General features: G+C 38.7%; 1 protein-coding gene across 11 annotated transcripts in view; it reads right to left on the minus strand.

The window, feature by feature from the left end:
- Nucleotides 1–11,819, minus strand: part of QTMAN (queuosine-tRNA mannosyltransferase) — a 187,980-nt gene that overhangs the window by 92,138 nt on the left and 84,023 nt on the right. For 7 of the 11 annotated variants that reach the window (XR_014896281.1, XM_085308434.1, XM_085308441.1 and 4 more), the window contains exon 3: nucleotides 1,686–1,746. The exons of the other annotated variants lie outside the window; for them this stretch is intronic. Coding sequence is in view for 6 of the 7 variants with exons in the window: in XM_085308434.1 (XP_085164560.1) it covers nucleotides 1,686–1,746 (61 nt within the window). In the remaining variant the exon portion in view is untranslated. The remainder of the gene's footprint in view (nucleotides 1–1,685; nucleotides 1,747–11,819) is intronic. 11 annotated transcript variants of the gene reach the window in all.

Below are 11,819 nucleotides of genomic sequence, written 5' to 3' on the forward strand. Positions count from 1 at the left end.
TTTTGCTATCCACCATTTTAATAGTACAGATTCAGAATTTGATGGATGAAAGGTTTATTTCTCTTAAAATCTTTTGAATTTTTCCTTTTTTTACATGGATTTAGTGTTCAAAAGTACCACCAAACTGATGTCACTGATACTATAAACCGATTCTGGCTGTCAACTTTACAAGTTGCCTAGTGCCCAAAGTAGCCATACAAATGGTTATTTACAACAAATAATAGTAATTGTAATAACCGTATTTATAGTTATGACCACATTTTTGGATAATCTGTATCTCTAAAACAAGCACTTCCTACAGAACAGATCCTATATCCATCTTCACCAACYTGAGTCAGTGCTAATCTTCTGAAAGGCTTACAAAAGAAAGATATGAATGTTTTCCCCCGTTCATCAAATATTTGCTCTTCTAAAGGGACTGTCAGATAGAATGCCAATTAAGACATGAGCACTGGTTCACTAGGAGCCATACGGGGAACAAGAAATATATTCACGTATACCATCACGTATTTGTCGTGAGGAGGAATAACCTCTGGGCCCCACAACGACCGCAATGCCCAAGTCAAACTGGAGGCAGGAAAATTCCCTTCAGGCAATATAATATTCTTGCTCAGAGAAGTTTAGAAACAAGAAAATGAGGAAAAGAAAAATACAAATGGGAGGAAAAGAGCATCAGATATTATAATACTAAAATTAAATAGTTACCTAGCTAAATTCAGGATATTTCTGGACTGTGTCATAGCTTATTCTTTCCCTTTTTTCCTCCATTAAACTTATTTTTAGACAACTTTTCTTTTTCTACAGTGAGCTATGTAGCAAATTGAATTGATGTGGAAGCATGTCTATAAACTTGGTTGCATTTGAATGAGGAAAGGAAAAAAAATACATATATGGCACATTGGGATTGAAAACATGGGGAAGCAGCACAGCGCGAGACACAAAAGCAAGAGTGGAAAGAGAACACAGTGGGGGTGTCAAGGTTAACATTACTGCTGCAGAGAAAAGGGCAACGGGGAGCACGACGAGAAATGAGATCCAGGATTCAAGCTTGGGCAAAACCGTGCAGTTCTGAAATATCTGAGCTCACTATGATGGACAAAACAGTAACTAGTAGAGGAATACGAAAGAAGGTGGTTATATCCACAGGAAAGGAAAATAATTTTTGCAGTGCTGGTTGGGGGAGACTGAAGGAATATATCATCATCGTTGGAGAGAGCTAGAGGCTGCCTTCTAATAAGGCAAGCAAGGACACGAATGAGGAAAGCCGCAAAGAGGTAGACCTGAATTTTCTACACTGGGAATGGGGAGTGATAAGACTCAATTAACAAGCAGATCGCTTATCRCTGCCCAGCTCATAAATAAAGCAGYGTCAAGAGGAAGTTRTTATARTTACTAGCAAATTCAGATTTAGAACCTCAAATGACACTGYTTATGCTTCTCATTGCAAAATAAAAAGTTGAATTTGTTGYAGCATTACAAAACACCCTTTCCGATTCTCCCGCATGTCTTCACAGCGCTTCTATAGTTTAATCCAACAARTATCAGATGCACTTAAATACCTTTTATTCTTGACCGGCATAAAAACTGTTAACTCCCCGCAATAACCAATTTCTTAGGCCTCATGAGCTTAAATAACACCTGACAGTCCAAGTCACTGTGAACATGCCCACAGAGAAGTCACGTACGTGGCTAATGGACTCACGCAGGGCACTGGAGGATATGCCGGAGCGTATTGCCACTTAACACCTATTACAAGGGGAAGAAAGTTTATTATAATGTAACGTGCAACATAAATATATGTCAGTTGTCATTCTACGTGACATCAACTTTCATTTTACCTCGGGTTATTATTTAAGTAATAAATCCTAACAAGGTGAGCTTTATCATCCCACCGAGTGTATCCGGGAGGTAAAGACGCAAGGTGATAGCAAGAACGCTCGAAACATGATAATTCCTGACAGCTGCTGCTTGAGCACAAGTTAAATTGAACAGTTTATCTCAGCATAAAGATGTTATAAGGTTTTATGTTTAATTTAAAAAAATTAACATAAAACCCAGAGAAAGCAGAGTTAGGCAATCTTTCACAAACATGACATACTACAATCACTGTATAAGCTGGATTAGTACTTATTACCATGCTACTAGAGAATTAAGCTGTTTTTAGACCACCAAAGAGCTTTAAATTGCAACTTTTGTCTCTGTAAGAGAAACCTATATTTAAAATGTCTGCTAAATTCAAATTAACAGCTACATCATTAGCTTACCATCTCACAAAAAACACATTTAAAYGGCTATTACAGTATCCTTATCTAGACCCATCAGCACTACAACACATCATACCACACTCTTCAATAAATATATGGTGCAAATTATCAAAAAAAATGAGTTTAAGGTCATATTTTTAAAGCAATTGCCCTAGCTGTCCTCACCAAATATCCCCACGTATTTTTGTGGGTTTACCAATGACCTTCCTCCATAAGCCAGAGCCATCGCACATGCAGTAGCACCATTGCCTTGGAGACCGGCCAAATTGCAGTGCCACTAAGCTAGTGCTTAATTTGAATCTCTCAGAAGTCCTCCTGACTTCTGTGGAACTACTTATGTGCATTAAGTTAAGCATGTGCTTTATTCATACTAATATTCATGGGAACGAAGTTGATCACGTTAGCAGATTCAGAGCTCTGATGTGCACACGGGATAATCTGACCTTTGCCGTGTCTTTCATACTATTGTATTCCAAAATACTGAAAAGCAGTAAAAGAGAAAAGACTCTACCTTTTTTTTTTTTAATTACCAGCAGACAAAATAACAAACTGATGTAGGTTTCCATTTACGTCAAGCAAATTATGAAAGTAAAGGTGCTAAAGTATTTTTCCTTTATAAATCTTCTCTGTATCACAATTATGATTTACTCTTGTAGGAAACTGCCTGAAACCTTTCAATTAAATTCTCATGCAACTTAACTAAAAACACATTTTGCCATTCCCTTGGGAGACCACGGTATCTACGGAGTTCAGAGCAGCACCTGGTCATACTGGAAACTCCCGTGGGTGTTGGCGGAAGCGCGGTCAGCACTGAGACACCCAAAGGACTCTCCGCCTTGGGCAGACCTAGGACCTCACAGCAGCACAACCTCTCCTACAGTGCCCATGACATTTAAGTTCATAAATCTTCATTGCAAAATAACTACATTCACAGTAAACTGAACTTATGACTGAAGATTTGCTAGTCCAGAAATATCTCTATGTATCTAATATATATATATAATCTTAATTTTTCACATGCGATATTTTGAGAAAGCAAAGTTAGCTTTGAGCAGCACTACAACCATGAGACCTTTGGGCAAAGTAAGTACAAAAGAAAAGGAATATTCATTAGGTGGCACTCACTGCCTTGACCTTCATCCATTTTTCACGAGGGCAGCGTGATGCTGGAGGTAGTGCCTTTGGGCAAAATCTAAAACTAAAATGTTGACCAAAAGTAGCAGGTGAAACTCCCACCAAACTCAACATCGAAGCAAGGACACCACATGAGATCACCCAAGTTACTGCAATGCATCAAGTCATCATGGATAACAGTAACACGGAGCAGAGTACACCACACCGCTGCTGACGGCTACATCTGCTCCAGCTGATCAGAAACACTGAAATTTTATAGTAAAAATGGGAGTCTTTAGGGGAAATATTTGCAGTGAGATAGGGGGAGCTCATCCTTCTGGTGAAGGCGTACAACAGCACTGCACCCTGCAGTGGKGCCTCCTTCAACCCCACCAAACACACACAGAGCAGGGAAAGGACACAAAGTTCAGCCAGAACCGTGTTCACCCTGAGAAACCCTGAGGGTTTTAAAGCCAGCTCTTCCGGGTATCTTCAAACTCCCCCAAAACAAATCTGCAGGCTTTGCTTCCTCCATCTTGCCCACCAACAAAAAGTCTCCTCGATTTCCACCCAGCAATTCGGACAATTCCAATCATTTGGCTTTATGTTCTCTATTCAAATGTAACATTATTTGTCCATGAAATAGCATTGTCCATCATGAAAAGTTAAATCAGTCCTTTTTGTTCATTACTGCATGTATTTTTACATGATCAACTTGTAAAAGTTTCATTTTATTGCTATACTGAGAATACATAAATTGCAATCAGATAAAAAATGCTTTTCCGTTCTCCAACAATAGATGACTGAATTTCTGAACAATAATATATACTAATAAATGATAATATATGACAATACACAGTATAATAAATAATAAATTAACCCTAATTTCTTTTGGAGATGGAATGTACAAATGTCAAAAACGCTTATAGATATTTTAATATATATCTCATAAATTAAGTTTTTTTACATAGAACATGATTTGAAATGTTTACAGAAATAATTAAGTCTTACTATTTTAACATCCTTTATTTTCCAGAACAAATCACAAGGGTTGTCATCCCTTTCATCTTAATTAGGCCATGTGTTTGTCTTATTTATTTGTTATGTACTTTCATAAACGTTTACAAATATTAATTGTAAAGAAAAATACYTTTTCCTCTTGCTGTAATTACTATATGTACATATGAATACACAAGTGATAAATATTTATGGCTGCTACTAGTTCAATAGTTTTGGATTTGGGGTTTGTCTTGTTTACTAGAATACAGTACAAATACATGGCTTGTTTTAAACTCACAATGCCAGTCCCTTTTGATATTTCTGTTTAAAAAAAAAAAAAAAAMMAAAAAAAAAAAAAAAACACTCCTCCTTCCTTTATTTTATATTATTTTTGAGTACAGTAGAAATTGTTATTCCTAGTGTGCTAGACCTCAGTTACATTTCTCAAAAGACTTTATTGCCTCGAAATCAGTTCCCCCTTCTCCATATATATCAAATCCCAAACAAAACTCATACCTATCTGCACGAACATCTGCTAGCTCGCACACCGCGAGCAGAAAGGGGCTGCACTTCCAGCTCCGTTACTGCATCGCCCAATCTCTCCCTCTTTCCTCCTTGCACGGCACGTGTATTTTTAAACCTCTACTACGACCACGGATGGAATTTCTGAAAACCTCCAGTCTCGACCTAGTGATCCTACTGCTGGTATTCAGCAAGACTAGAACGGGGCTGAAGCTGAATATTATCAGTTACCTCACCTTCAGAATATTCAAGAGGTTGCACAAACGAGTTAAGCTTTCCACTTTTAAATTACTTGCATTCTCTCTAAATTCCTTCTTTTCCCCATGAATTTTTACCTCTCCTGGCTGATCAGACTATTTGCATGCAAGCAGCCCCCGAAGCCATGCTGCAGCACCRTCCCCAGAATCCAACTTTTTGGGCCACAGCCCCAGCCGATGCAAACCAACACACCTACGCCCGGGCCAGCAGTTAAAATCTGGCCTTAAGCATTCACCACCATTTTCTATAAACTCACAAGACGCTCGGAAGGATTTGAAAGCAGTTAATCAAATGACTTTTTATATTTAACATCAAGAAGTAAACTTGAAATAAATTCTTCTTTCTGAAGAATTTTTTTAGAGTGCCATTTTTTAGAGCGGGGGGKKKKTTTTTTTTTGTTTTTTAATGGTAACAGCACTGAAGCTTCCTGAATTTTATTAAGTGCGTAGTAGTATTTTTCCCCCCTGATTTGTAATTAAATTTGGCTTCAATTAATTACTGACAGATGCACATTTTTCCTTTAATGGCCAGATTGTTCACCATGGGCTGCATAGTCCTCTCTGCTTCCACGAAGAGCGAGGTCGAGACCCAGCAGCTCTAGCTGCCGTGATGGGGGGAAGGAGAAAGCCACAAATCCGCATCTTCCTCCTCTTTGGTGGAGATTTCGCACTCCACCAACAGCAAATAATGAATTCAAGGCGTCTTATTAAAGCAGAACATGACACGAGCAAATAGGAATATCCTGACACTAAAAAKCAGCCACTGGTGGGCGGCTTCTGAGATATATGGACTAACTCTGGTCAGATACGTGCTGTGATGGAGCAAGACGACCACCCTTGGTGCAGAGTTTCTAAAGGCAAGTAATCCACCAAGTGTTAACATACAAGATGTGGAGTGATTTAGAGTAAAAAGACGTTTTTAAGGTCAAAGGCTTGTAAAACTGGTGTTTCACTCAAATTAATAACCAACTGTTAATTAAATAACATTTAATTAAGATTAAACGTATTTTTTTTTAATTCTCCAATTCATGTCAGTGGGCGTCTTATCTGTGCAACTCTGCAGGAAAAACAAACTTGTCAAAAGACTGGCATGAAAAATACAGTATGCTCAAGAGATGGTACCAGTACGGAAAAGTCTGAAGACTGCTACTATTTAGTAGCAAAAGCGAACAACAAAYTTTGTGGACTATTACTTCACACCATCTTGTACTTGTTGAAGGTGGTTGGAATCTGCAGTTTTAATTAAAAGGTAATTTTTCCCATCTTTATCTGTAGTAAGTCCATTAGCAACCCATGAATTTAGATTTTTTGTAGTATTAGGCACCCAATGCATAGTTAGTTACATACAGCACATAGAGAACATACACCCTACGTACAGTGCAGAGTGCCCGTGAACACAGACCTTGTTCCTTAACGTTACAAAGATAACACTGTGAAATGGCAACACCAAGCAATGACTAAATTACAGACTGGGAACGAAGCAATTGCACTGCAGTTTTCTTCACGCAGGCCATATGATTTCCATCCAGGAAGCTGCCAAGTAACCGAGGGAGCCGACTGATCATTTCCAAGCATCTGAAATTGCAATATCCTGAGCATCGAGAAAGGGAAAACTCTAAACCTTTCTTTCTCTTTGACGTGAGATAATAAGCAAAAAGTAGCRTTTTTCTCACTGAACTTTGCAGTGCATAAATACTTCAGGACTTCTGCCAGTTTCAAGGCATGACATTTTTTTTTTCCTTGGTGGATGAGGCAGCTAGCTAAAAGGATTATTTTGTGTGCTGGGCGGTGCCTAGTATTGTACGCGTGTGAAGACAAGCTCACTTCTGAGTACCCCTCCGTGGCCGTAGCAGAGAGGATAGGTCCCAGCTCAGACTTCTTGTGAGCCGTTGCTATTGCTAAATTACAGTCCACGTTAATAGCTGGAAAGCAAGGAGGCCTTTCCACAAAGGTTTAAATGAAAAAAGTTGTTTCTTGGTGGTAAATCYCCCCGCTTGTTTGCACACCTCTGAGAAAAGCGCAAGAGATGATACTGCTTAAAAGAAACAACGCAKGGACTTTTCACTAAAGACGCAAACAGCAAAATTCCCAGAGGCAGTAATGGGAAAGGGAACCCTCTGTGCCCATAAAAGAAGAATTCARCAATTTAAGATGTATAAATTCCTTTCCTTTTTCTTCCTTTACCCTGTGGTAGGTACGAATTGATTGACCTGAAGCCAAAGGAGCTGATAAATATAGTGGCTCCATAAAGGTGGAGTAACAGCTTCTCTGCCGGGGACTGACATGCCAGCTTGACTCCAGGATGACACAGAAGAGAGAGCCAATGTAATGGGTAAATGGACTTCACTACAAGGAAGACTTGCTTATCCCAAAGAAGGGGGAGCAAACTGAGACTGCAGCGTAAGCAGACCCACTAAAAGTAGTGAGAGTTTTATTTAAGAAAGATTTATGTGAATAAATGTGTGAATAAATGCTCTAATCAGCTCAGAGCGCGTGAATGAAGGCTAAAAGAAAACAACAGCTGATTTTCCTTTATTTTAACAAAGTTCTGGCAAACTCAAAACTCACATCTTCTCCCAGTTTTACAGATTTACACATTTTATATTTTTAAATGGAAGACCCGTTCACTTCGCATAATCACCAAGGAGATGGGCAGGGTCTGAGCAGACTGTTTAGCAGTTTTACATTTCAAGTGCCCCCAAAATCCTGTTGTCCAAAATATTTCAGACTGCTGCACGTTCTGTACGTCACTTATACACTTTGAATCTAAACACTTGGGGTTTTGTTTTCTATAAATTTGAAGACTGTTGCTAAATGGAACTTAAGTTTTCTTAGCAAATGAATTCTGCATTTTGTCTAATGGTTCAGATTTCACCTCAATCAATCTATAAACATCAAGTCCTTTTAAAATGTTTTTATGGAAGCTGACTCCCTTGTAGCTCATTTTCACAAAAATTTCCATTGCAGACTATCAACTCTACAAGACATAACCACTGCATAAGACTGGGGAACTTAGAAAAAGCAGGATTCTTCCCAGAAAACTAATACAGTCCTCGAAAAAACTCAGACTGTCATAAAACCTGAGCAGCTGGCAACTCTGTCACCATGAAGTATCCATATGGAAGACCGAGATGTGTCAAACTACCCAAAACGAGTTTGGATAGTGCAGAAGATGGAATAAATAATTCAGTATCTTCAACACTTTCAACAGCAGGTAGTAGATATGCTACCTGCTCCTACAATGTGCCAAAATGTAAMATGCGAGTGAGAGCGAGAGAAAGAATGTGAGTGTCTCCAAACTGTTTTCATGAGGATATTTTGCTCGAGGAAGTTCTCTTTTTAGAGGCGTATGATCCGTATCAGATGTTTGTCAGGAGCAGGCAGCACTGCAGAACATTAGGAATAACTTAGTGATTTTAATATATATTCACAAAGTGTATACTCGTTCAAATATATTTCAATATATTTTTGAATATATCTTCATCAAACATTACATAAAAACATCAGGGAACTGCCAAGGTATGTTTATCCCAACAGCCCTTCACATATATATATAATATCTGCTGCTACAGCATAGTGATAGCTTTTTTGCCTTAATATAAGCTGAGCAGACTTCAAGGCGATCAGCTGAGGTTGCCATCAGAACCGCAATTTAAATGTTTCTGGCCTGTGTTCATGCAATACTTCAACTCTAAAACTATATATATTTTGTAGTGTCAATCTTCTTCCTTCTCTTCTTATGAGAAACAGCCACACAGTAAGTTAATGTATAAATGTACATCATTTATCCTTACAGAAGATAAAGCCACACAAGCCACACTTCTGTTCCCTAATTAAGAAACTAAAATAAGAGCATATAACATTTAATAGTCTCCAGATCCAAATGTCATAAAAACCTAAACAAAAACAATGCCATCATACAATGGTCTGGGTCAAAACCAAATATCGTGACTATTTTTCAAATATCACTATGGGACCAACTAGGGAGACTCTCTGTCCCCGAACGATGGTGAGCACCTGCAGTTCTTCCCACACACTCAAAACTCCCCCTCCAGCAATTTCTGCACCCTGAAGGTGACACTCAGTCACCGAGACCATGAAAAAATGAGGTAGTAGGAGAATCCCACCCACCAGTTCATACAAGCTGTTAGAGCCCCAACCCACGTGGAGACCGTCATCAACCAGCACTTAACCAAGAATGTGGGGACAGTAGCTGTATCAATATTCAGAAGTAATCAATAAGGAAAATTACAGTCTGTATCTATTAAACACTATTTTCAGCCACGTTTTAACTAGGTAATTTTTTGATTTGAATGACCACACCAAAGTGGCCAAATGAGCTGAAATTTCAAAAAAAGCGAGACAAACACTCTTCTAAATTTAGAAGCTGCCAAACATATTTCAAACTTCCAGAAAGGTATTTGTTTTCTCTGTTCTGAATTAAGCTTTAAGTGCCATAAGAAYGGTTTCTCTACAAACACTTCTATCAGAAAGGGTAGCTTTTGGATTGAGTATAACCCCTCCGTCATGCTTTTCTTTAAAAGTCTGCAACTTGCATGGCATATACCATAAGCAGATTTATTTCTATTTACATAACATGATTTTAAATGTAATCTCTATTGATGTGCTACCATTTTATTTCTCTTGTTATTATGGCAGGTCTTCACAACGCCACTAGTAAACGAAAAGTAAAGGTCTAACACAAGGCWATTTGCTTTGCAATGTATGTGGAGTTTCTGACATGAAGAATATCGGGCATGGATGCAAGTGTTATTATTTGAGAAAAAAAGCCTAATCCTTCAAAGCTTTCTTTTGCCTTTTTTTTTTTTTTTTTGAGTCTGAAAAAGTTTTCACAGAGGTTTCCCATTAGCCATTAGGAATCTTATTTGCCTGCCTGACTTTGTACTACCTCCCAATTCTCACAGCCCTTCGGACAGAGACGGAGAACAGTAGTGGCTGCGATCCCTGAGACGTGAATGCCTCAAGGGATCTCCAAAAGCAGTCCTGGAGCAAGCCAACCAGATCCCAAATATTGGAACATTTTGAGAATTTTCCCACCTGGAAAAATCTAGTAATAAAGCAAGAGTCTGATCACTAATAATGTTTTTAGGCTTCCAAATATTTTACAAAGTACCTTTTCCCAGCACCTCAGGTGCAACTATGGTATCCTTAAACTTCTGAATTCACCTGATCAATAAATAAGGCATTCAATGCTGAAAGCACACTGCTCCCCATTAATACCCAAAAGAAATACATGATTCTGCGGTTGAAGTCATACCTAACAAAGGCAGGCGAAAATACCAGATGCTTTCTAATCATTAAGAAACTGAGGCCAAATCTCACTTATCAAAGGCCATAAAGAGAATCGATGCCATAGCGAGTACTCGGGCTCCCAAGGCAGAGTTTAAGATAAGCGAGAGTCAGGGTCTATTGGCTTAATCGATTCATGTATTATCATGTCAGTCTGTCTGCATTTATGGACCCTGATTGCCAGAGAACCTGACAGACTTCCCAAAACAAAATGTTATCTTCACAGCAATTCAGTGTTTTCAGATATATTTTCATGAATATATAGGATATGTAAGAACAAATCCATGTTTCTGTATACATATACACACAGAGATATATGCACACATATACACATGCATGCACGTATTTTCTGCGTTTCTATCAAATTCCACAATATCACTGTGAAGCACTATATTCTAAATTAAGCTATTTAAACTGTGGCCAGAAAAATTGTTGACAACAGCTAATTTGTTATTGGGAAAAGATCATGCGTCTCTCCACCACAGAAAGCTAAAAATCTGTTCGAGGTGTCTGGTCGACAAGCTTTCATATCTGCAAAAACTGAACGAAGTGAAACATTTTTGGTCAAGGTCTCCAAATCACACAGTTTTTCCAGTGATGCCTTTGGACTGCATGTAAAACCTTTCAGGGGCTCTTGAAAAGGAAACTTTCATCAAGCTGTTTGTCAAGATGACTGGAGATATTCTTTTGAAAGCAGTTTAAAAAAAGTTCTGGACTATTGGTAGCTAGAGAATCATATGGGATTAATTTTCTGTATATATCTCTCCACATTGTTGGAAGAAACAAATTAACTTTAAAAATCAAAGATCTTTATACAGCCCTGTGCTCTTAGGTACAGATATTTAAGTAATCTCTACTTCCTGTCAAACACTGAAATGGATATTAAATTTCATTAAATTATTGTAGACAGAAGTAGTAAAATTTCTCTTCTGCTTTCTGTGTTAGCTCCTGTATCTTGGTACTTCTCGCAGGAGCAGAGTACAAAGGATAATTGGATATTATCTGCGGTTTGAATTCCTTCTCGATGCTTGCAGCATCTATTAAAAGGCGGAGGGCACGCTCGACGCCCGGACGCCGCGTGCCCAGCGGCGTGCCGGAGCCAACGCGCCCCGAAGAGGCGACTCTAGGGAGCGGCTCGGAAAAACAGAATTTACCATTCCTAGGGCCTCGTGATGAYCTCAGGACGTCGTCCGTCCGTTCATTCGCTTTGCTTTTCTCAAAAAGAAATAAACAAACAAATCACACCCAGAAGAACACAATCATTCTTGGCTCAAATAAAACCAAAAAAAACCCACTAAACTGTATTTACACATACAACCTGTATTTACACAGTACAAGTGACCCAAGTCTGGAG

Source organism: Rhea americana, unplaced genomic scaffold, assembly GCF_003343005.1.
Source record: "Rhea americana isolate MKP2758 unplaced genomic scaffold, rheAme1 scaffold_105, whole genome shotgun sequence".
Lineage (NCBI taxonomy): Eukaryota > Metazoa > Chordata > Aves > Rheiformes > Rheidae > Rhea > Rhea americana.